Source organism: Nicotiana tabacum, chromosome 12 (genome assembly GCF_000715075.1).
Source record: "Nicotiana tabacum cultivar K326 chromosome 12, ASM71507v2, whole genome shotgun sequence".
NCBI classification, from domain to species: domain Eukaryota; kingdom Viridiplantae; phylum Streptophyta; class Magnoliopsida; order Solanales; family Solanaceae; genus Nicotiana; species Nicotiana tabacum.
In genome coordinates, this window is record NC_134091.1 from 31,813,735 (window position 1) to 31,839,701 (window position 25,967).

Below are 25,967 nucleotides of genomic sequence, written 5' to 3' on the forward strand. Positions count from 1 at the left end.
AGTAAAATATAAATCTGGCCAGATATGTATGTAAATATTCCATAAGATCTTGGTTACTTGATTTTATCCATGATATGACTTCTATTATAATAATTTTAAAAACTCTCTACTAAAATTCAAAAATATCTTATCCTTTTATTTTTAAAATTATGTTATATTTTAAAAAATATTTCCATTTCAAAATAATTTATTTACATTTAAAAAAAAATCACGTCATACCAATTTTATTTTTTAAAATATATATTTTATTACACTTGAAAATCGATATAGAAACTGTCAATTAGAAACTAATACCCCTCTTGTTAAAATTCGAGAAAAAAACCTTTCATATAATCTAATGATTCACAACTAATATTCTTCAACGAAAAAAGTATTATACCCTTACAATGTTGGCTTGACTGCAGCTAAATGAAGAGATTTCAGCTTATATCATTCAATTCCTAGAATGTGTTAAATTGAAATTAATGATAGCAATTGTATAGCCAAAGGTTTGCTATTTTTTGGGTGGCCTTTTATACAAATTGACTTGTCAAACAAACATTCTTCAAAAAGAAAAAAAATAACTTTTTTGAATATTGACTTATTTTTTTGATGTTTCTTTCTCGTATAAGTAAACTTTTATTTGATTTTTAAACTCTTTTTTGTTATCTCGATAAACATAGACGTGTACTCTATATATTATATTTATTTTAAAAAAATTTCCTTTATTCAAATCTAGCTATAGTATTTTAAAGAACTTTAATTATATGGTTTTAGATGTGAAAGAGTTTTATAGTTATATGAGTGATTTTATTATTATTATTTTTTGCGAGAGGCGAAGTAATATTTAAATAATGAGAAAAGATAACAAAAGTTCCTAACATAATTGCATATGATCATTAACCGAATTAAGTATGATTCCAAAAGATAAATTTATTTTTTATTTTAATTCAAATTTAAAAATTTTATCTATCAATTAAAAATTATCCTTTAATTTAAATTTAGTTATATATATATGACTAACATAGCCAAATATAGAATAAAGTTACCATATATTATTGTCATTTATTAGCTTGCCACTTGGTTTAAATATATATATATATATATATATATATATATATATATATATATATATATATATATATATATATATATATATATATATATATATATATATATATATATATATATATATATATATATATATATATATATATATATATATATATATATATATATATATATATATATATATATATATATATATATATATATATATATATATATATATATATATATATAACTATATATGGTAACTTTATTCCTTTAATATATATACTAGTATCATAAGTGTTATTAAGGTGCAACATTTCTATACATAAAGGCACTCTTATTTTTCTTCTTCCATTATATATTCACAAGTTCCCTCCTACTCATGAAAAAATATAAAAACTTTTTTTATGAAAAAAAATAAAATAAACTTAAGGAAGAGTAAGTAAATGTACATTTTTTTAATTCTGAGAAATTTCTACGTAATAAACTTATGGGCCGAGTTTAATTGAGTACAAGTTTAAAACTTGAATATTGTAGATTTTATTCACAACAATCAAATTAATGAAATGTTTAGCTCACACGTATCAAGACTAAGACTTAGTAATTAACACTCCATTTATCTTAATTTTTGTGTCTATCCCAATAAAAATTATTTGGAAAATAATTTAATTTTAAATTTTTTATTTTACTCTTGGGGAGATGATTAAAAATTATATAAATGTTTATAACTTGATTTAGACAATAAATTTCAAAAAATAATTCTTACTTAAATTTTGTGTCTAGTCAAACAACGTGACGAAGTGAATATTACGCGAATCCGTGAATGTAGTTTTGACACGTCTAAAAGGAAGTTGAGGCATTCTCTTTGCCTTGGAATTGGAGTAGCAGAAAGGTACCACATATGCCATTTCCAATAACTAATTACTCACGCTTCTATGAATGCCTTTCCTTTACTTTTTAGAAATTGAAATGTGGATTTCACCATACTTTTTCTTTAACTACTTCTTCTCAACTTCTTATTGCAGCGATTTAATAGTCTGTTTGGCCAAATTTTTAAAATTAAATTATTTTGAAAATTATTTTTAAAAAAAATATTTTTCTCAAAATTAATTTTGCTAAGAAGCAGTTTGTGTTTGATTAATTAGTTTAAAAATTACTTTTGAGCAACAATTTATGTTTGGTCACTCTTTTAAAAGGTGCTTCTAAGTGTATTTTTCTCAAAAATATTTTTTAAAAAGTACTTTCGGGGAAAAACTGTTTTTTTCTGCTTCTTCAAAACTGTTTTTGCTTCTACTCAAAATTATTTTTTTATTCTAAAAATTTGGCCAAATACTTCAATTTTAAAAAGACATTTAAAAAAAAAAAAACTAAATACTTTTTAACTTGGAGAAGCTTGAACAAATATGCTTATAAGTCTAAAAAGAAAAGATAGGGAGTTGATTTTTGTACAATGCAGATTGCAAGCATCATAATATTTGTAACGAGCAATTAGAGTTGATGTTCACTCTTAGAATAGAAAACTATAATTTATTACTTTTGATTATTACCTACTTTTTACGTCAGACAAACAAATAATAATGTATTGATCGATATTAAACAGTATATACTATTTAAAAACTTAATCGAGTGCAAGGTCATCTTTTTTATTATTATTATAGAAAAATACTCTTGTTATCATTGCTACTATTATGAAGCATTTCTGATATTATATCAAACAGAGATTAGAATTATAATTAATGTAGATGTGTGCTCCATCTTCACATAAATAATGCAGAGCATAATCCTACAAAAACTTCTGTCCTCTCCCATGTTTGTGAGTCAACTTCATCAAAAGAATTCGAAAAGGATATATATGGTTAAAATCATTGCAAATTTAGAAATATAATAATAGGTACGTGTAAGTTGAAACAAGTTGATACTAAAAGTTTGTAGTATATTGCAAAAAGACAAAAAAAGCCAATTACGTGAAAAACTCAACAATTATTACCAGCACATATAGTATAAATATAATGCGTGTTAAATTGTTATGACATGATAAAAAGCAATTTCAGATCCTAACAAAATAAAGGTAGTACTATTTATTTTAAAAATTATAATTTGAAAAGAGATATAAATATTTATACGGCTGTTAATTATCTAGTTAAAAATAAAAAGAAAAGTCTAAGTTAAATTATTTTAAATATTATAAAATTTATATTTTTTGAAATAGACAAAAAAACAAAAAACAAATGTAATACTTATTACTAAAATCATTTGAAAAAGTTGTTTTTCAATATTATTAGTGAAAAATCCAATAATAATCACTTTTCTTTAAAAAAAAAAAAAACACAAAGAAGTGATTAGAAGCTTCTCATTTGTCAACTACCCCAACCCCCGACCCCACAAAAAGTACAGCTTGTTTTTTCTTCTCTTTTCAGACAAGTCACAACAAAAATTCAGCAAGTACTATTTTTCCTTTTCTTTTCTCTCTTTATTTATTAATCAAAAAGTCTTCTCCTTTTTCCCCTTTATTTTTTCTTTTTCTTTTTCTCCTTGTTTCGATTTAAGATCCACCCAAACAGAGCATTAAGAAAACTTCTGGTCAAAATCTCACACAACATAAAACCCACCACCACAACCAACCAGAACCTCCTCCTTCCTCCTCCGTCTCCTCCGCCGTCCTCCTCCACTCGAAAACCCTACTATTATGGACTCGAGTTCGGAGTTAGTGAGATCAATTGAATCGGCGTTAGGAGTGTCGTTGGGGAGCGATACGGTGTTGGTGCTACTGACGACGTCGTTTGCAGTCATCGTTGGGTTAGTGGTGTTGTTTTTGAAGAGATCAAGTGATCGGAGTAAAGAAGTGAAGCCTATCGTGTTCCCCAAGTCCTTACATGTGGAGTCGGAGGAGGAGATTGAGCTGGAACCTGGAAAAGTTAAGGTCACCGTATTTTTCGGTACTCAAACTGGTACTGCTGAGGGTTTTGCAAAGGTATATATATTCATTTTATGAAGAAAAGTAAAGATCTTTGCCTTTTTACTTGCGCTGTGTATATATAGAATTAGAAAGTTGTAGTAGATATATAGTTATACTAAATTCACATCCAGTATCACATATGAGTATATGAGTAGCAGAGTCGGATCCAGGATTTGAACGTTCGAGTTCGGAATTCTATGACTGTTACATTTGATTTACTTTTCTGAAATTTTAACACATATATAAAGTTTGAGCCGAAAGCTACTGGGTTCAAACGTTATCCCTTAAGTTGAGTAGTGGGTGCTGTGGTTACTTAAAGTTTTAGATCCCCTTTAAGCTTTGTTGGGTGGAGTTACCTGCTCTGTGTTTGGTGTGCGGGCGAGAGGTAGCAGGTATTTGGTGGAACAGTGGGAAGCTGGTCCAGACGACACTTTTATTTTAAAAAATAATATAGAAAAAACTGTTATTTAAAAACGGAAAGAGAAGCTCCTAGATTCCCCTGCTGATTGGTTCATTTTATTGCTTCTTTGATGTTTATCTATATAGTGATTCTTGGTTTTTTAACTTGAGAAAGAGGGGAATGGATCATGTAGAAAGTTACTTATATTCTTAACTTTCTCATTAAAGTTCAACAGATTATGAGGTCTAGACAGAGGTTCAAGTCGGTTCATGTACAGTAGTCCAGAAGTTCTTCTCCAGAGTTGGCTAATCCATAGATATCTTTCTTGTTTCTTCTCCTGGGAATGATAATAATGTGTTTTCTGTAATCTCAGTGTTTCTGTTGCATTTCTCTTAACTTCCATTTTCTGATCACGGTATAATGGCTATGGAGATTCTGCTGGATACTGAACTTGTTGATGGAATTATTCATTCTTTTTTCCCCTTTTTCTGTTATCAAATTCTTTTTTTCTAAAATCAAACTCTTTGGATGGATCTTGAATATAAGATGTGAAATTAGTAATGGTGTAACTATTGGGTGCTCTGGAGTACTTAATTTTGATTAACTTATTGCTAGTGCCTGTTCATGTTACATTTTAGACTTGCTTTCAGGTTTGCTACTCCATTATATATTGGTGGTTTAAATGAAAATGTACACTATTGCATTCAGTACAGTTCTATAGTTGAAGATTCTCATCTATTTCTACAATTAAACGTGATTCGGTTTCTTAATGAGCAAATTGCTGCTGCTTAAGTTTGAATTCTCATCCTTAATGCACGTTGCATAACCAAGATGAAGTTATGTAACTGAGTCTGCCACTGGCCTTGTCTACTGCAGCAAGGCCTTTAAAAATCCTGGTCTTTCTGCATGACGGAAATATCAAATTGCTTGCTTGAAAGTTTGAATTCTCATCCCTAAGGCACATAGCAGTAGCAACATAAGTTATGTAACTAAGATGTGGCACAGTCATGTATCCACTTCAAGAGGCTTTCCAAAAATCTCATCTTTTCTGCATGCTCATTTCAGTCTAAAGACTGGTGGTCTGCATGTTCTTGATCAATAATTTAGTATTATGTTTCCTGTCAGGCTTTATCAGAGGAGATAAAAGCAAGATATGAGAAGGCAGTAGTGAAAGTTGTAGACATGGTAAGTCGAATTGAGTGATATATCTTGAATTCCTTGCTTTGTGTCTCCTTTCTCTGATAACATAACCTTCAACCATAGGATGATTATGCTGCCGATGATGATCTGTATGAGGAGAAACTGAAGAAAGAGACAGTAGCATTTTTCATGGTGGCAACGTAAGAGATATGTTCATTTGGCATCTGTCAATTTTGGTTTTCTATTTGCTTTAACTTAAGAAGACAGTTCATGCAAACCCTTACATTCTTACACCTGATACTTTAGTTATGGGGATGGCGAGCCCACTGATAATGCTGCAAGGTTTTACAAGTGGTTCACTGAGGTAGAAAAAGGAGTTATGAGCATCATTGCACTTTCAATACGCTTCTTTCAGAGCAACTTCTTATTTTTGTGCATGGAACCTTATATTTGTGTTTTATGTTTAGGGACAAGAACGGGGCACGTGGCTGCAGCACCTTACTTATGGTGTTTTTGGATTGGGTAATCGCCAATATGAACATTTTAACAAGGTATTTGCTAGATGTTTGTTACTGTCTTTTCCACATTCCTGTTTTGTTATCTGACAAAGATCTTTTGGAACAGATTGGGAAGGTGATAGATGAACAATTAAGTGAACAAGGTGTGTATATATGGCCTTTCCACTATGGCATATGTTCTACCATTCTTGCGTCAACTTTCAACATACGAAGAAAACATCTGCTCGAAAGTTGTTGGATGATATTGCCAAATAAATTATGCCTCCAGTTTTTACCCAACTAGACTGTGTTGTGTAATCGCGATTGTTTTTTATTCTATGCATTTCCCAACTACCAGGAGTTAGTAATTTGAAATGATTTTTAATTTGCTGGCATTTCTTGGAGCACCTAATTTTTGTCTTTTGAGTTGGGGTTATATAGTCCTGATATGCTCAATCTTATACTTCTTTAAGTGAAGATTGGTGCAGTTTACTTTTCAGTTATAGGCGCTTTATGAAGATATTTTGTTCCCAGAGGCTTCTGTTGAAAAGCTATTATCAGCCGATTCTCAAGTTCACTTTCTTGCTATTTGTTAACATGTGATGATCATTTTAATACAAACTAGTTCATACCTTAGTTGGACTCACTGTATCACAGGTGCAAAACGTATTGTGCCTGTTGGCCTTGGCGATGATGATCAGTGCATTGAAGATGATTTTGCAGCCTGGTAATTAAACCGACCCTTCTTTGTTTGTTCAATTTGTTATGTTATTTGAATCATTCTTTATGCATCTCTGAGATGATATGACGGGACAAACAGACAAAGTTTGGTGTTTGGTTATTTACCTTGATTTGTGTTCTTAGGCGAGAACAACTGTGGCCTGAATTGGATCAAATACTTAGAGATGAGGATGATGCAAATTCTGCAGCCACTCCATATACAGCTGCAATTTCTGAATATCGTTTGGTTATCCATGATACCACGTCGACTCATGAGGATAAGCATGCCCGCATGGCTAATGGAAATACTTCGTATGACATCCACCATCCATGCAAGTAAGTAATCAAATGAGCATTCTATTTTTTGATTCAGCCTTTTAGCTTCTTACAGATAGTTCTCCCTTTTTTACCTGCAGAGTAAATGTTGCTGTTCAAAGAGAGCTTCACACACCCGATTCTGATCGCTCATGTATACATTTGGAGTTTGATATATCTGGCACTGGGATTTCGTAAGTTTGTACATTTCTTCTGTTTATATGGTTGATGATATTGTGTGCCAAAATATAAGAGAAAGGTCTTAGGTAGGTGAAGCAGTTAACGAAGGATTTCTCTGTCACGCGTGCCATTCTATTCGAAGTGTTCTATCTTATTATCATAAGTCATAAAATGTCCCATCGGTACAGTTTACATATAGAGCAAATTCATACTTTGATATGCTTTGCAATGTGTTGAAGATACAGTAAAGATTTTCTCGCTGCATGTGCTGACCGAAAGGCTTTATTCTTAGTGGAGGAAGGTCTAAGGGGTAGTTTTGGTGGCTCCCTCTCCTTTAATGGCTTGCCATAAGAACTAGATCTTTCTCTATATTTTATGCGGGTGTTTTGTAATAAAATTTTCTATCTTCTGTTAGTGAAGACAAATTAGCATGGTTAGAGTTCAATTGCTTGTTGTGTGCTTACTCTTCTTATCCATGGATGGTTATGCTAATCTATCTCTTTGTCTATCATTTTTCATGAAGTGCGTGAGCTGTTGTACCTTTTGTTGCATACCTGTGCTTATGATGATTGTATATAAGCTTTGTGGTGTAATGCATCATTTTCTTCCAATTCTCAGCTATGAAACAGGAGATCATGTGGGTGTTTATGCTGAAAATCCTGAAGAAATTGTTGAGGAAGCTGCGAGATTGCTGGGGCAGTCATTAGACTTAATATTCTCTATTCATACTGACAAGGAGGACGGTACAGCTCTTGGAGGCTCATTGCCCCCACCTTTCCCTGGTCCTTGCACACTGCGTGCTGCACTTGCACGTTACGCAGATCTTCTGAATCCTCCGCGGAAGGTCTGTCTTCATAAGATATTACATTTTACTTATTATAGCGGTTAATATTGCATTGCTTTACTGGAGATTCTAAATTATGTGTTTTCAGACTACTTTGATTGCATTGGCTGCTCATGCAGCCGAACCTAGTGAAGCAGAAAAGCTTAAGTTCTTGGCATCTCCACAGGGCAAGGTGAAGTAATTTTGATCATGCTGTTAATCTTCTGTTAACAATGAAGTAGTTCTGATTATGCGGTTCCATCTTCTTTCATTTTGTTCTGGCTATATTGCTGATTCACCATTGACAGGAAGTAGTTCTGTGGACTTTCTCTGGGTGGGGGTAAACCCACGAGGTTAAATTGACACACTAATATGCCCTTGTTTTTGGTTTCATCAGGATGAGTATTCTGCATGGATTGTTGCAAGTCAAAGAAGTCTTCTTGAAGTAATGGCTGAGTTCCCTTCGGCAAAGCCTCCTCTTGGTGTATTTTTTGCAGCGGTTGCCCCTCGTTTACAGCCTCGTTACTATTCAATCTCGTCATCTCCTCGGTGTGTAGTCTTGTCTGATTACTGTGGCAGATAGAACTTTACAAATCCATAAAACATAAGTGCAGTATACTTGGCCTCAGCATTGGTGAATTAAATTGATGGAACCATTTTTTGTCATCTGTAGATTTGCTCCTGCTAGAGTCCATGTGACCTGTGCACTAGTCTATGGTCCAACTCCCACTGGCCGGATTCACAAAGGAGTGTGTTCGACTTGGATGAAGGTACTAAAAGGATCTTATACATGTGTCGTCACAATTCAAGTCCTTGTTATGTTTCCTTGCACATCTAATTAGCTTTGCTCTTTATACAAGCACATAGGTTTTGTACTGACATCTTGAGCGCATTAAAAAATAAACAGAATGCAGTTCCGTTGGAGAAAAGTCAAAATTTCAGCTTTGCTCCCATCTTCATTAGGCCATCTAATTTCAAGTTACCGGTTGACCCTTCAGTTCCAATTGTCATGGTGGGACCTGGTACTGGTTTGGCACCATTTAGGGGATTCCTGCAGGTGCGACAGTTGCCTTTTTGTTTTTAAATTAGTATTGCTTGTTCTGGTGCAAGTGCTCTAAGACGGATGGATTTTTCAGGAAAGGGCAGCATTGAAGGAAGATGGGGCTCAACTTGGTCCTGCTTTGTTGTTTTTTGGTTGTAGGAATCGTAGAATGGTAGGTTATGACTGATTACAAATTTATATATTTGTGATGTCTGATAAGTGATACCCTCTGGTAAATATCCTTACTTTGATATTTGGTTTTAGGATTTTATTTATGAGGAGGAGCTTCAGAGTTTTGTGGATCAAGGTGTAATATCAGAGCTGATTATTGCATTTTCAAGGGAAGGACCCCAGAAAGAGTATGTTCAACATAAAATGCTGGAAAAGGTGAGTGTGCTGATAAAATAAGACTTGAGCTCTATTGTAATAAGCTAAGTGATTCTAATGCAACTTATGACGTATGAGCAGGCTTCCCATGTTTGGAGTTTAATCTCCCAGGAGGGATATCTATATGTTTGTGGGGATGCGAAAGGGATGGCCAGGGATGTACATCGTACACTCCATACCATAATCCAGGAGCAGGTATATGCTTTATTCATCTGCTGGACTTGAATACATCATTTGCTGTAAATCCAGCAATTTTATCTGTCTGTTAAATGGTGGATGATTTGATATATGACTGTCCTGATAGGCAGGAACTTATGTTCTTATTGCTTTTGCTGTATCTTATTTAGTTATTTTGTTTAAATGAAATCCAGGATAAGGTCGACTCAACCAAAGCTGAGGCTATTGTGAAGAAACTCCAAATGGATGGAAGATATCTCAGGGATGTGTGGTGATCTTATTAAGGCCAGCACGTTTGGTACCATTTGTTTACTTTTAGCAAAGCTTGGCTGTCCTCTCAGTTGCTTTGAGTTCCAGCAGCTAAAAAGATTATTACAGTCAATAGCCAAGGTCTGGATTCACTGCAGCATCTAAGTTTTGTCTATTAGATTTGTTATTACTCTTTTGTTGGAGCAGATATAAATTGCCTTTAAAATTCTGATTATTTTTTTATAAGAGATTCAGGACTGATACAAAATTGTTATATTTAGTTGGTTAAAACAATCCCAAATCATGTTGTAATATGTACGGAAGACTTTTGTAAGAATAGCTGTATAAAAAAGGGCGGGTAGAATAAATGTGTTGGTACACATTTGTGCTTGCCAGTTTATTTATTTATTTATTTTAAACACCAAATCAGATATCACAATATTCTTGTGCACTCGTTGTGTTCACGTATTCCCAGTTTGTTTGAACACAAGAAATCCTCAGATTCAATCTGATAAGCATGTTGGTTACTATCTTTTTACCATGCTATCAATGAATGTTTATTGTACAAGTTTTGCTTGTAATTTTTCTCATAAGCAACCTGATTTATACAAATTAATTGTTGAAGATAGTATATACTTTTTTATCGCTAAACTCCAAACTACTAAGTATATCCCTTCTAATCTCTGATTGTATCAAATCATTATAACAATAATGACAAAGCCATATAACATTAATGATGATGATGGATGACACGACGATGATTATGATGTTATGAACCCTTAATCCTAACGATTAGCAATCAATCTAATTTGAGGGGAAAGGTCAGTCAGAACATCTCGTGATAAATATTGACTAAGCAAGTTTTGATTAAGATACTCCATGCTGTAGGAAAATAAGATAGATGATGCATTGTGGATAATAATTGAACGTATAATGTTTTTTAGGCACTTGGGGTTAGTCCACCAAAATTCTTTTGAAAGTAATGATCGGTTATTATTTTTTTTTATAAGGTAAAAGTTTATAAAAAAACGTACCAAGATGGTACAAAAAGAATGATCGGTTAAAGATTTTAAGATCGTACCTTTCAATTCAGGTTCTTGCTTCAATTTGATTTTCTTCAAAAGTCTATTGTCTTTGAAATTTATTACTTGATTAAAAACAAGGTTCTTTATTTTAATTTGTTTATCGGTTTTTGACTGAAAATAATGGTTAAAAAAGTATTAGAAGACTTTGCTCGCTAAATATGCATAAATACCAACAGTACTATTAGTCCCAAGTAACTCATTTGTATCTAGGAGGACTACAATAAGTTACGTCAACGAAAAAAAATAAGAATATCAATTCAATTATTTTTAATATAAAAATATCCATTTTAGAATAAAAATAAAAAAATAAATAAAGGATGCCAAAAATACTGGAATGAAAAGATTATAACTTTATTATCTCAATTACACAAAAGCAAAAATCTAATTTTGAGTTAGACGAGTTAAGTTATAAACTTTTTCTTCACTCATTTTGAGTTAAATAACTTAACGACTAATTGAGTTTATCACCCTTTTCAAAAAAAAATCCAAAATAATATATTATTTTTTGTTTTAGACTCAAAGTCGTACTTATCACGCATGAAGCTTTCACACTTAGCACTAATATTTCATTTACTTTTAACAAAATAGTTCACTTTTAGTGGTAACACCTGGAAAAAGCATAAAGCCATACATTAATTTTCTAAACTTCCACTTTCCACCCTTTTGAAGAAAATTAATACAGCTGCCCAATTTTTCTTCACTTCCCCTTTCCACCCTTTTGTTGCTGCTGTGTGAGCATATCCACCATCTTTGGCCGCTCACTGCTTGTTTCAAACGACACAATCGTAGAACTTATTTGAACTACAAAAGACCAAAACTTGAAACCCAGATTGAGTTGGGTCATTCCAAATAATCACCAAGAATTTGAGAGAAGCGGAATTCCACATAGTAAGCATTTTATTGATCTATTTTCCTGCTATTCATCCCTTTCTTTGGTAGTATAACTTTCAATATGCTGTTTATTTTTAGGCACTATTTTGCACATTCCTGCTCAAAATTAAGTCTTTTCTCTATTAAAGATCCCACCTTTAATAAAATTACTTGTTTGAACATTTTGTATTATCATTCACATGTGTACCCTTTTAGCTACAGTTCAAGAAAATTGTGTTCTTGGCCTCAAATTTACTACCCATCAAATTCTAGACCTCTTTTAGCTCAAACCCAGTTTGTCAATTTCTATTGTTCAAGTGCACCAACATGGCTAAGAGGACCTCCCTCAAGATCTTTGAGGAAGAGGATGAACAGGAGAGCAAGAGCTGCATCAAAGCCTGTTCTTGACGAATCCCGATTTCAAAGGGCTGTAACTCAGCTTCCACCTAGATTTACTCCTGAAGAACTGAGGGATGTCATGACTTCAGAAAATGATCCTTTAGTGTGTTTGGAGTTGTTTAATTGGGCGTCGAAACAGCACAGGTTTAGGCATGATGTTTCGACGTATCATGTTGCTATACAACGGCTTGGTGAAGCGAAAATGTATGAAGAAATGGATCATATTGTTAATCAAGTACTTGCCGTTCCATCTATTGGGTCCGAGGCGCTTTTCAATTCGATGATTTATTATTTCACGGAAGCTAGGAAGTTGACTCGAGCAGTGATGATATATAAGCATATGTTAAATAGTAGGAAATTGGATTGTAGGCCGTCGATTAAAACTTATAATATTCTTTTCGCGGCTCTTCTTAGTAGGAGGAATAATTCGTATATAAATCACATGTATATGGATACTATAAGGTCTCTCTTCAAGCAAATGGTCGATAATGGGATTGAACCAGATATCTTTTCCTTGAATACCATGATAAAAGGGTATGTGCTTTCGCTTCATGTCAATGATGCCCTTAGGGTATTTCACCAAATGGGTGTGGTTTACCAGTGCCAGCCCAACTCATTTTCATATGATTATCTGATCCACGGGTTATGTGCGCAAGGACGAACAAAGAATGCTAAGGAAATTTATGATAAGATGAAGTGCAAAGCATTCATACCTAGTAGTAAATCGTACAACTCGCTGGTGAACTCCTTGGCTCTTGGCGGAGAGGTTGATGAGGCAGTGAAATTCATGTGGGAGATGAACGAAAACCGAAGAACAATTGACTTCATCACCTTCCGAACAGTAATTGATGAAGTCTGCCGGCAAACAAGTGTGAAAGACGCCATTGGCTTGTTGAAGGAGTTGCAAAATAAGGACATCATCGATGGTCTTACTCATAGCAAGCTTCTGTGTGAACTTGAGGATGATGTTCATAATTTAAATGTCAGAAATCGGTACAGGTATTGTTCAACATTCCTTGATTATTTTCTTTCAGTGGAATTTTTGTTGCTTTTTGTGGTGGGTCCACGAGGGCTTTACCTTCCTTGTCTGATGCTTTTGCAATAGAATTATAGATGGTACTATTTCTCCTATGTAAATTCAGAAATGATGGATTTCTCCTTTTAATTGGTGAAAATATGCTGCCTTTTAATGCATCCAAAAGCTCTGTCGGTGCAATAGAATGTGGCCTTCTTAACTTGGTGCACTAGTAGTCAGCTGGCTGTAAGTTCACAAGAAGATAAATCTCGGATGAACTTGGCTAATACGTTATATTGAACTAGTTTAGTATACTCAGATTTTAGCTTGAGCACACAAATACCTCTAAAACAACCTCTGCTTTCTGTAAGTTTAAGCGAGTGCGATGAACAAGACGAATAATAGATATTTTGAAAGTAAAGACTCTCTTGTTCCCCATGTGAAGTAATTGCAGGTCAGACTTGCAAATTGTTCAGGGACTCTTAATTGAATAAAGTTTGGTTAAATCGATGTCGAGTTGATCAGCATTAGTTCATGTAAACTTTGACTTCCCCTTGCATCGTGTATGTCAATTGTTTATCCATCTGATGGTTAATTACAAGACTCACTTAATTATCCTTTTTAAACTAGTTGTCATCTTGAGACATCTGCTTTTGCAAATTTCATTGAACTGATAAGAGATGTCTTAATGCGCTAACAATAAAAATGGTGGTCGTCTCAAATACAAAGGTTATTGACTATTTCGGTCATACATTCTCAAGTTACAAAAATTAGAGAGGTGCCAGTTTGGCTTAGTAAATATATGGAATGGTTTAGTTCCCTTAATGGATAATTGCATGCCATTTGAATGTGCCCATTAGAACCGGTTTTGGGTGATCGTTCTGTACTCTCACTCACTCTCTTTGCTGTGCTTTTGGTTTATTCTTGTGAAAACAGAAAATCTTTACTGCATGAAATACAAAGTTTGCAAAATTGGTAGTGTCTTGCTCTTAGATTGGATACTGTTGCATGAGAAACAAACACTGCTAAAAACTGCAAACTTCAATCAAGGGAAGTTTCTGTATGTTTTGAAACTTAAAGGACTGGCTCTGCAATTATCAAACACCTCAATGGGTGAAAGTGAAACTGTTCTAGTATTTATCAAGTTAAAAAAAAAATCGAGGATGTCACTGATTGGAAAGGGATAAAAGAACCTCGAGGACATGCTAGAATTTCAAATTCATGTGAAATTTTTGTGCGGGTTTTAGACTTCTTGTCTTCTTAGAGTTGTAGGCCTGGGAAACATACTGTATTTTTTCTAACCAAAAACAGCAAATGTGATGTTGAGAAATTTCTGATGCTGCAGCTAAGGTAAGAAAATCACTTTGACATGGTGGCTCTGAGAAAGCAGTTTCAATTGACTAGAGCAGAACCTAATGAGTGCTTGACTTGAAACATTGGCAGGTAACTTATTTATTATTGCTTTGCAACTACGGTTTCTTCCAGCTTTTCTTTCCATCACTTGATAACTTACCTGGAGATGAGGAGCTGTTAAACTCTTTTATCTGAAATTTCCTCTTCCTTTTTCTAGAAAATGTTATAAGCTACAATCAAGGGTCTGGTCTAGTGGCCAAATGAAATGAGTGCAAACCTTGGAAACCGATGTTTAAATCCTAGCAGAGACAAAAAATACTAGGTGAGTTCTTCTAGGTACTTGTGTTGGTAGGAGGTAATAGTCGAGGTGCATGCAAGCTGGCCGGATACCACCGCTATAACAAAAATGCTGTGCTGCTCGGCCCGGCCAGTCTTGTCTCACTTTGTTGTTAGTGTTAAAGTTAAATGATGTCTTCTTAGGGAGGAGGCAAACCATGCACTTGAAGGACTCCTTCCTGAGTGTAAACTTTGATATAACTGGTATTCTTGAGAAATGCCGAAGCTTGAAATGTCATGCTAAGACTTGAACTCTATGTTGGTAAATGTTATATTCGGTTATGTCTATGTTCCGCAACGTGATCACACCTTTACGTTGTCACTACCTCTCTAGACGAAGTTCAATGGCTAAACAATATCTGATGAGATAAATACTAACTCGTGATTTGGATAATCTGCAGTTCATTTCCTCAAGTTAAAAAGGAAAGATACGTTTTGAAAGCCAGAATATCAAATACGTTGGTGCCTTTTAGTTTCTTTTGTAGCTGTTAAAATACAAATTTAGAATAGATTGGGTGGAGAAGACGCATGGAGGACAGAATCGCAATATAGCAGGGAAGGGGAAGCATATTTAAATTTAAGTGAGCGCATTGGAACCTGATCAAGTATGATTAATGCAGGATAAGGATCTTCCCATAATATTTCTACTTTTTAGGAGCTAGTGACCTTAAATGTCTGTATATGAACCTTTCCAAATGGCAGAACTCCAAAAGATGACAATGCCGAAGGAAAAGTAGTAACTAAAACATTTTATTCTTTGACCTTCTCGTTAAATTGAATCCAATATTTTACATGTGGTGCATACTTGTTAGAATAGTTTGCTGGTTAAAGTTTCCAAAATGCAGTGAGAATGTTGTAGGAGTATCATAAATTGATGAGTTAAGCCTCTACCTATTCATCTTTCATCCTTTTTTTTTTCTAGAAAAAATAACGCCGGTTGGTGTTTGGGCCAAGTTTGTGCGACCTCGACTATTCCACAGGATACTTGCTACCTCCCATCAACACATGTACTTCGTAACTCTGCCTACCAAGGCATAGGCAGATGAGAAAGAAATTTCCAGTCTATTCTTCGGGATATAAATGATAAAAAGAAAAGTAGAGGTAGTATTCTTAAGTTGCAATCTCTAAATATCTCATATGCTCCTTTTGTACTTTTGTAGGTTTCATGCAGCATGGACCCTAATTTATGTTGGGGTAGCAAAAAAATATCTGGTTTTTCATGGAAATGAGAGATAGCTGCAGAAATAAGCAGAATTCCTTCATGAGAGATGTATACTGTATCTAAATGGAATGAAGAGCAAAAGACAAAATATTCCCTCTTTAAAATCTATTTCTTGAGAACTGGATTTGATATATACATCAGTTGTATAGTCGCTTTCCTTCTATTTAAGCCAAATCTAATTCATAACTAATGTTGCTAAACATTTTTCTTATTGAAAAGAAAAGAAAAAGTGTAACTAGTGATGATGTATGAATTTATTGTTTTTATTATTCTTCCAATTTTTCAATCAAATTTCTATTTAGTCCGATTCAATGCTTTCTTATCTTGGATTGGTTATTATATATTTATCAAGTTATCTTTCCACAACTTAAACTTTTGAATTTTCTTTCCCTTTACTTATTGTACTAATATGAATGTTAAATTACATGATCTTCGCATTAAAGACATGTTTATCCAAATTTAGAAAATTGACCTTCCTTCCATTTTTCACATTTACTTTTTGAAACGTTTTTCAATGAAAAATTCTCAAACATAGAAGTGTTAACGTCAATCTACACGCAAGATTGTACCTTAGCTAAATTTGGACATGATTGCATAATTGTAGAGCAATTTAACGATATAGTGCATGACATGTAAGCAGGGGCGAAGGGAGAGTGTCAGTTAGGGTTTGGACGAACCCAATAACTTTTGCTTCGATCTTATTTGTATTAAAAATTTATTAAATATATATAAATATTTAATTACGAACTCAATAACTAAGATTAGCTATGAGTTTGATTACAAGATTAAAGTCCAATAAAGAATGACGAAAGACTCAACTAGATTAACAATAATCAAGATACCATTGAATTGAGTCTTTTGACATGAAGTTGGGAATTTAAGGATTTTTAGTCAAAATGTTCGTTGACTTGTCTTTCAAAAGACTACTTTCACACAAAGTAAGAAGCAAGAACATTTATTTGAAATGATGTTTGACAAAAAGATGCGAAAACAGTGGCATTTTGCGGAAACGAATTTAATCATAAACTAAGGTAGAAGTAATTAACAGCTAAGCACAAGCTTGAAATCTAGATTTCATCAAGTTGAAGTTTTAAACTTTTTGTTGATTAAAGTAGTTTTGTAAATATTAGCAAAATAATGTGAAAATATATTCTCTCTTTTAAACCTCTCTCTCAAAAGACATATTATTTCTTGAAAAAGACTGATATATATAATCTTCATTAACTTGTCTTTATTAAAAACTACGTAATTATTTCACACACAAAAAACATATATAAACATATTCAAAATGTTGACAAAATGATACGAAAATAAGGATATTTTGTAAAATTTTGTGCGAACAAATTCAATCAAGAATTAAGGTAGAACTATCAATTTTCAATGAAAAACGTGATGTTGACTTATCATTTTGTTTAATTTTGTCGATTTGATACTTTTTGATTTACGAACTGACTTTATTATTCCCTCCGGTTCACAATAAGTGATTTTTTGGTCTTTTTTTTGTGGTCCAAAATAAGTAATTTTTCCTTTTTTGAAGAATGAAGTAATTATTTTTTTCCTACATTGCCCTTGGAGTAAATAATATTGGAATATGTGTTAGGAGTATTTATGTGAAAAGATAGTTAAGGTTAATATGGTCAATTTCATTGTTAATTAATGTTAAAATATGAATTTCTTAATCTGTGTAAAAATATCAAAAAAATCACTTGTTGTGAACCGGAGCGATTATCGGAACAAACATTCAATGCCTATGAGGAAGACATAAGAACCTGAGTCTCACGTCCTCAAATCCAAGAAAATACCAATTGGAGACGCTTAAGTACATGCTTTATTTTGGTAAGAATCTCACATACAAGAAATTAAAAGACGAAACTTTGTATAACATTAAAACAGTTTGTGTAGTGATGAATGTACTTAGCATGGAAATTAGAGTTCATCAAATCAAAATCTTAAATATTTTGTTAATTAAACTAGGCATTTTCATTATTAACAAAAATTTGTAAAACCATTTCTCTTTTTTCGTTTGAGATATTGTTGGCCCAAAATTAATGTGGATTCGGATGCTTGGAATAGAAAAACTCAAATATTCACTTTGACTTGGTCTCTCTCTCTCTCTCTCTCTCTCTCTCTCTCTCTCTGTATTGGTGCCACCATTGCGGAGTGTTCGTGGTGTCCACGCTCTTCAACGGTCGGTCTTCCTCCTCCTCCCTTTACTCAAAAAAACGCAGTTGGGGTTTTTCTTTTTTCTCTCTCCTAAAACCCTTCAAAAATTTTGGAGAAAATTGCAGTGGGGTTCTGAAAAAAGAAGCCAAGAATTGAAAGAAAATGGTGGAGAAAAGGAAGTTACAGAAAAGGGTCTTTATTGGTGAAGATGATGTATCCTCTCTCTTACAAAGGTTGGTTCTTTTTTGTTTTCAAGTTGGTTCTTGAAAACTTATGTGTATATGCGTGTGTTTGTGTGTGTGTTTGTGTGTGTGTATTTGTAATGTTCTTGGATCTATTTTTTTAAGTTGTGCTATTGCCTTTACTACACTACACATATACACATATGTATGTATATATGTATCTATGTAATCAAAGGCGAAACCATGATTTCAAACTTTATGATTTCTAGATTTTAGAATGATGACTTTAAGTGCTACTAACTTGATTCTAAATTTTATATTTATACATATTTATATTGTTTGAGCAAAAGTTAGGGTGTTCGGCTGAACTTGCATTCAGGCTTCTAGCTCCGCCCCTTATATGTTTCATGTGTGTTTGTATTGTTTAGTGAATATATTATGCATATTAATTTTGGTTGTTTTGTAAATGTGGGTTTGAAAGGTATACAGCAATGACTGTGTTGACGGTGTTGCAAGAGGTGTCACAAGTTCAAGATGTGAAAATTGACTGGAATGAATTGGTGAAGAAGACCACAACTGGGATTACAAATGCCAGAGAGTACCAGATGCTGTGGCGCCATTTGGCTTATCACCATGGTTTGCTTGACAAATTTGATGATGATTCTGCTCAACCTCTAGTCAGTCCTACTCCCAGAAATTAGTTCATTTACTTCTCCTACAACTATGTGTGTGTGTGTGTGATGTTTATGTGAAGGACTTGTTCTATGATGATTATTTGAATTTGGAGTTACCGATATGCTTTTGAGGAACTATAGGGCATTTATTTGAATTTTTGCAGGTTTTTTTCCTTTTTGTTTTCTTTTAAATCAGAAAAAGATGTATGCTTTCTAGGGAGTAGTTTAGCCTTTGAGAGATATATGTTTAGAAAATATATAGAACTTCTAATTTGAACTTGCATAATATTGGCATGAGATGAGTTAAATTGAGTGACATAGTCAATGAGGATTCATATGGCCGACCTAAACTTCCTTGGGACTGAAGCGTAGTAGTAGTTGTTGTTGTGATTCAGCAAACCCCTAAACAGGCCCATATAGAGCAAATTGGATAGTTAAGATTCATATGGCAATTGCAATTAGCTTGGGATTGATGTGTTGTAGTAGTAGTGGTTGTTGATTTGGTAAATGGAAGAGAAGAAAATGTAGAGAGATTCGGCACGGTGCTCACTGAACCTCCGAAATATCTAACAAGTCGAGTCTCATGTTGGTCATATAGAACACCAATACATAGAAAAACGGCTGAAGAAACCAGTCCACAACTTGACATCGGTAGAATGCTACCTCCAATTCCCTGTATGTTCGACTTCGACAACGCCCCACCTCCCTAGTCCCCCCTCATCAGACGCCAAAGCTGGTGAGAGGAGTTGAGATGAGCACTTTCGTCCAGCTTAGTATTGTCCTTTTTCTGCAGTGTTGGCTTTACATTTCTGTATATTATCAAATGCTTTTGCTTCTTGTATATCTGTTAGTGTAGCATGGAAGACGTCTCCCGTGGTCTGTTTCCCTACAAATTGGGAATGGAATGCCACAAATCATTACATTTCCTGGCTAAATTGGGGTAAACTTTGTGCACATATTGCCTAAGCTTGGGATTATAAATCTGTGAGCAGCTTCATTTATCTGCTCTTGAGAGGATCCCATTCTTACTGTTTCACTATTGTCTACTCAATAAGTGGCAGCAGAAAATAATTTTGCATTGAATCTAGTGTTTATTGTGATCTGTGTTGAAAGCATTGAATAATGTATATTCTCAAATACTACATATTGGTAACTAATGTATGGTGGTCGATATCCATTATCTGTTGCTCAGTGAGATGAATGATCCACCTTATTTTTTGAACTTGCACTGTGATTTTTTAATTTTATGATTTTATGGTTTGATTTTTTTTTCTTTGATGGCAGGATGATGATAGTGATCTAGAATATGAATTGGAAGCTTTTCCTCCCGTAAGCAGTGAGGCTTCAGCAGAGGCTACAGCATATGTGAAGGTAAACGAACAAGACCTGCCCAAAATGGTGATTTCCTTCACCATTTTTCCTAAAAATGTTTTTAAAGTGGCTTCATTTTAAAGTTTGGTTGGCCAACCTAACAGCCGGACAGCTGCAATTTAACTTGTACTAGTAAATTAGTCATTTTATTCCTGCAGCACAATATGCTTCTAGGTGAAGGTCTAACAGATTTCCCGAAACTGCTGAAATTTCTTAAGTCAATGAACTGTGCTGATGGATTTACATTTACCTATGAAGGATCTTGAATTTAGTCCATTACATATATGATGAAATACATAAATGGGTTAAGAACCTGAGATATAATTCCCCAGGTCTGGGAAATGCACCTCTTTGGCGATAAATACTTTTTGACAAGCTCATTTTGCATGGTTTAGAAATGGAATTAGTATGTGGCGTGCATTGGTTATTTATGTATTTGGACTTGCTTTTTATTTTTGAAACAAAGAAACATTGCACTCGCTTTTATTTGACTATGCTAGGATGCCACCCTCTACCCTTAAATGCATACTCCTACCTATTACTAGAATTAGTCGTTGATTTTCGGGGTGACACGCATGCTTCTCTCTTTTCTCATACAGTCAATTTTTGTTGCTTTGGGCTTGGATAGGTATTAATTGCTTCTGGGGTTCCATGTGATTCACATATGTCAAATGGAAATACTATTGAAGCTCCATTGACTATAAGTATACCCAATGGCCAAACATCTGGAACCGCTACAGAAAATTCACTCCATGGTATTTCAGCTTATGGGACGAAAATTACTGTCCCAGTTTCTGTGGAAAAACAACCACTTACATCTGTCACGGCTGCTGAGGTTGTGGACACTAATGGGCCAGCTAATTCCAACTTTCCTCCCAGGCGAAGACGAAAGCCTTGGTCTGCAGCAGAGGATATGGAACTCATTGCTGCAGTACAAAAGTGTGGTGAAGGAAATTGGGCAAATATATTGAAAGGGGATTTTAAGGGAGACAGAACAGCATCACAACTATCTCAGGTTTAATCTTGTATATACTTGGCAATTTATGTTCTCTGGTCATATTTACACTCTGGTTTAGCAAATTCTTTTGGCCTTGTCCTTAACAGGAGTTAGCATAAGTATGTGCTGTTCTGCAGATCGGGAACTTTTTCCTTTCTCATTTGCTTTTTTTTTTTTTATGAAAGTAATTTTGGTAGATGATAAATTAACGGTCAAAAGAAATTTCTTTTGATAGAGGACAAATTCAGTCTCTTATTATACTGATAAATCCTCGCTTGGAGTTAAAAGAACATTAATCTTTGGGCTACTTGCAGTTGCAGTTTACTAAATGGATCTCATCCAAATAATTACGACTTCTAAATGCAGCAAATGGTAAATGACAAGAAAAGATATTGTCCAGTGCAGCTAATTAATTAATCTGCGCTTGAACACTTGTTTTTATTCATTAATGCATCCTTTTTGAAAAGCAAAATTCATGAGCACTCAAGCCAATATTACAGATTGCTCAAGTCTGGACCTATCATCAAAACGTGCAAGGAAGGTCAATAAATTGAAAATAATCAGTTGTTTTCTGGAAGACTATGGAAAAGTAAATAGGAGAATTTGATTTAATTGCAAAGTAGTCTCCTGTTTCTAGTTTCTTCCTGATGTACCCATGAGGTTCCTATGTGTATAGCTGACTGGGTTTTTTCGTAGAGAATCATATTGTGGGTAGGTTCTCTATCTTTGGTGCAGGGAGTGTATACAGGGTTTCACCCATCATTGATAAATCATTTACTTTATCAAAATTAAGAACTAGATTTAAACGAAAATTAAGTAAAAGGGCCCCACCTTGTCAAATGGTAAATTTTGTAAGGAAGGTAAGTATGTCATCATTGTGTATGCTTTTTCCTATTTTGAACAGTGGAAGCAACTGAATCATGGCTGGCAATATCCGAAGTTTCACAGTTTGAGGATATATTGTTCTTCCACTCACACTTGCTACATGGATGTTAAAGACATTAAGCTTCCTTGCAAAATTGTAGCACTGTTATATTAATTTGAGGATATCTCGTCCTCCATTCTATTCCTCTTCGGTCGTAATGAATTTATTAAGTGCATGAAGGAGATTTAGTCGGGAATGTTAGTGTTAATCGAGCTAAGTAAATATGGTGAAGTAATGTCTAAATACCGTTTCTCCCGGTGTTTGAAAAAGCGCTCGCTTCATCGCTTTAAGCGAGAAGCGAGGCGAAGCGTGAAAGGCAGCGCTTCAGCTTGCTAAAGCGACTCAGGTCAGTAAAAGCGACCGCTTCTCTGTAAAAAGCGAGAAGCGGGGAAAGCGGAGCGAAGAGAAGAAGCGTCCGCTTCTCTGTATTAAAATACCCAACCCTATTTTATTAAAAACAAGTTTTTTGGATTAAACACTGATCTTCAACAACAGCGACTAGTATTCTTCAACTTCCAACAGCAGCGACTTCTTCTTCATCTACTTCTGATTTCTTAAAGAATCTCAAATCATCAACTAGGGTTGTTCTTCTTCTTCTTCAACTTCAAGTTCAAGACTTCAACAGGTATGTTCTGAACTTCTGATTTCCATTCTTCTTCTTCTTATTCTTTTTCTTTCTAAACGTCCAAAAAGCAGCGAAATGCTGGCGAATTTTTTCCAGAATTTTACTGCCCAATTTTTCCAGTTATTAACAGAGAAGTATTGAACATTTGCTTACAATTACATGTGTTGTCTATGCAATATTATTTTTTTTTTTTTTTTTTAAATTTCGCTTTCACTTCAAAAAAGCGAGCGCTTCGCTTCTCGCTTTAAGCTTTAAGCTTTAAGCGAAATGGGGTTTGTCGCTTTTTCTCGCTTCACGCTCTTCACAACACTGAGTCTCACTTTCTCCATGTCATAGTCATAGCCTCATCATTTTAATTAAACTGAACACTGCTAGTGATATCATGTTTCAAGCCCCCCACCCACCCCAACCCCTCAAAAAAAAAAAAAAAGAAAGAAAAAAAGGTAGTCACAAATATGCATTGGAAGTCCACCGTCGTCTTGTATGATTTGGATGTCTTGGTTTTCCCAGGTTCCGTTGGTTCAAATGCTGGAAAGTGACTGAGATGCCAAAGTGTTTATTTGTGGAACTAGCAAGAACTAGATGTTAACAAAGCAGTTAACAGAACTTGTAAAATAATTTCTGCCTGTTATAAGATCTGCTACCATGATCTGCAATGTAAATCTACTTTAAGATAATGAGTATTTCATCGTGCAGAGATGGGCAATTATTAGAAAGCGACATGGGAACATGGTGGGGAATGGCTCACAGCTGTCGGAGGCTCAGCTTGCAGCTCGTCATGCAATGTCCCTAGCTCTCGGGGATAACTTGAGAGCAGCTTGTCCAATCAGCACTAATGGTAATTGTCTTAACTGTATGTCATCTATAATGACCATAGCTGCCTAGATGGGGGCTTGTAAGCGTGTCATATGATAAGTCGAAAGTCTGATGTCTTTGACCTTATCTGCATGTGGTTTATACATTTGATTAAAATTCAATAATTAGGTTAGCTAAAATCTGAATTCCTTCAATATGCCGGTACGTTGCACTATGGAAAACCAAGGGTTTAAGTCTTTGCAGATGTAATGAAATATATTCTTAAAGGTGTCCACTGTACTGACTTCGTTTACTTCCTTTCCAAGAAGACTTTGACAATCCAAACTCCAAATGGTAATTTCTGCATGCTACCTTTAGAAAACAACAGTTCTATGCTAAGTGGAGAATCGGGAATTCAAAAATTTTAGTAGCAATTCTGTTTTCCAGCATTATGCCGAGATATTTTTAGGTGGTTCCTAGAACACGGCTCTTCCCTTTCTTGACTCCGCCTTTGTGTATTGTATTTTAATGGTACTTTGAATATCCAAAGTTATTTTACTCACCTCCCCAATTGTTTCATCCATTTGTGCAATCTCTAGTTTTAAACTAAATTGTGGTATTGTTTCAGTGGGGCCAAATTCAGGCAGTGCACCAAGTAATTCTTTGCATTTTGCTGCTGCCAATAATGCATCTGGTGGTCCAAAATCCGAGCATCAGCAAGATTTAGTACCTTCAAAACCTCGAGTAATCCCAAAAAATCCATTGCCAAAACCTGCTATTAACCCAGATTCAATGGTCAAAACTGCTGCTATGGCTGCAGGCTCCCGAATTGCTACCCCTTCAGGTGCTGCTGCCTCACTGCAAAAGGCTGCAGAATCTAAAAAAGTCGTCCAAATCATGCCCGGAGGAACTCCAGCAGTCAAATCATCTGTGCCAGGTAGCACTAATGGTTTGCCCAGTAATGTGCACTTCATTCGAACTGGCCTGGTCTCCCGTCCCCCAGGCTGTGGTCCCTCAAATGCATCACAATCTGCAGTTCGACCTAACCCAATGGCTGTCCCATCCAGAACAAATGTGTCATCTGGAGTTCCCGCTGGCCCTACATCTTCTTCAGCAAGGGTACTTGAAGCAAAAACTAAAGCAGTCGCTACCCAAGAAATTCCAGCTGCTATTCTGTCTAATGCACGGAGAGAGAAAGTTGAAATTGATCAAGCTGCTTCAATGGAGAATGCACAACAGCAGGTCCGAAAAGGTCAAACTTTTGGTTCAGGCAACCTGTTGACAGAGAAAGTAGAAGGTCAAACTTCAATTTTAGGTCACACAGTGAAAGAGCAAGGAGGAGAGAGTAAAGCTTCAAGAGTTCTAGTTCAAGAAAAGTTAATCCCAAGTGTAGAGACTGTCAGCAATAATAGCATCAGGAACCAGGGCGAGAATAGCAATAAGAATGAGAACACTAAAATAGTTTTGGCACTAGAAAGTAGTGGTGTTTAAGGTCCTGCACCCGAGACATGTAAAGTTTTCAAAGGGAGTTGAGATAGGGGATTTAGGTGAGGCACTGAGGATGGGGAAGAGTTAAATGGAGTGACTGGCTGGACCTGCTTTGTATGTAATGTCTAATTTGCACCTGCTATTTTGTGCTTCAGCTTTCATCTATGTAAATGTGTCTTGTCTATAATTAGGTGGCAATTCATAAATTTTTTTTATATGTTCTCTTGTTGAGGGTTGACTATCTCCCTATGTTATTATTAGTAAGTTATTTTGGCATGTGTCGTTGTGTTGCTGAGGTACTAGGTTAGAGACTGTATTTTTTGTGCTTTCAAAATGTTGTGCTAAAAATTCAATGAACAAGATTTGATCAGAAAATCGGCTGCATCGACATATTGCGGCAATTCAATGCAGATTATAACGATGGAACCTTGTTTAAATCTATATATTCAGCATACGTAATTGAAGTAGGCTTATTAAATATGTGAAACCAGGTCTTAAAGAAAGGGCTGTGTAGTTTGCAGAAATAGGTGGATTTGAGAAGTACAAAAT

The 25,967-nt window shown here is 34.7% G+C and overlaps 3 protein-coding genes across 11 annotated transcripts; all 3 read left to right on the top strand.

Annotated features, from left to right (window-relative positions):
- Positions 1-3,466: 3,466 nt before the first annotated feature.
- LOC107798778 (NADPH--cytochrome P450 reductase-like) lies at positions 3,467-10,344 on the top strand. The gene is made up of 18 exons (XM_075226301.1): positions 3,467-4,003; positions 5,514-5,573; positions 5,652-5,728; positions 5,835-5,892; positions 5,996-6,079; positions 6,153-6,189; positions 6,683-6,752; positions 6,890-7,081; positions 7,162-7,254; positions 7,859-8,084; positions 8,173-8,256; positions 8,461-8,612; positions 8,737-8,833; positions 8,971-9,120; positions 9,200-9,277; positions 9,370-9,492; positions 9,574-9,687; positions 9,864-10,344. Exons 1-18 carry the CDS (start codon positions 3,719-3,721, stop codon positions 9,942-9,944), a joined length of 2,061 nt encoding a protein of 686 aa, XP_075082402.1. The 5' UTR covers positions 3,467-3,718; the 3' UTR covers positions 9,945-10,344.
- Positions 10,345-11,590: 1,246 nt separating this feature from the next.
- Positions 11,591-16,505, top strand: LOC107777387 (pentatricopeptide repeat-containing protein At2g27800, mitochondrial). Of its 7 annotated transcripts, XR_001646185.2 has the most exons (4): positions 11,591-13,271; positions 14,633-14,730; positions 14,858-14,962; positions 16,137-16,505. XR_001646185.2 is itself a non-coding variant. In XM_016597409.2 (3 exons), the coding sequence occupies exons 2-3, from the start codon at positions 12,241-12,243 to the stop codon at positions 16,210-16,212; spliced, it is 1,107 nt and encodes a 368-aa protein (XP_016452895.1). In that variant the 5' UTR covers positions 11,591-11,891; positions 12,090-12,240; the 3' UTR covers positions 16,213-16,505. The 7 variants fall into 7 exon arrangements, 4 of the variants coding, with proteins under 4 accessions (XP_016452895.1, XP_016452898.1, XP_016452904.1 ...); XR_001646184.2 differs by lacking the exon at positions 14,858-14,962; XR_012697245.1 differs by lacking the exons at positions 14,858-14,962; positions 16,137-16,505 and adding an exon at positions 15,378-16,128.
- A 1,723-nt stretch (positions 16,506-18,228) lies between these two features.
- On the top strand, positions 18,229-25,635 carry LOC107777378 (uncharacterized). 3 transcript variants are annotated; one of them, XM_075226304.1, is made up of 8 exons: positions 18,273-18,386; positions 18,487-18,594; positions 19,025-19,220; positions 20,502-20,588; positions 21,217-21,603; positions 23,091-23,135; positions 23,832-23,973; positions 24,559-25,635. In XM_075226304.1, exons 2-8 carry the CDS (start codon positions 18,524-18,526, stop codon positions 25,419-25,421), a joined length of 1,791 nt encoding a protein of 596 aa, XP_075082405.1. In that variant the 5' UTR covers positions 18,273-18,386; positions 18,487-18,523; the 3' UTR covers positions 25,422-25,635. The 3 variants fall into 3 exon arrangements, with proteins under 3 accessions (XP_075082404.1, XP_016452874.1, XP_075082405.1); XM_075226303.1 differs by having other exon boundaries at positions 18,229-18,594; XM_016597388.2 differs by lacking the exon at positions 23,091-23,135 and having other exon boundaries at positions 18,229-18,594.
- Positions 25,636-25,967: the final 332 nt, after the last annotated feature.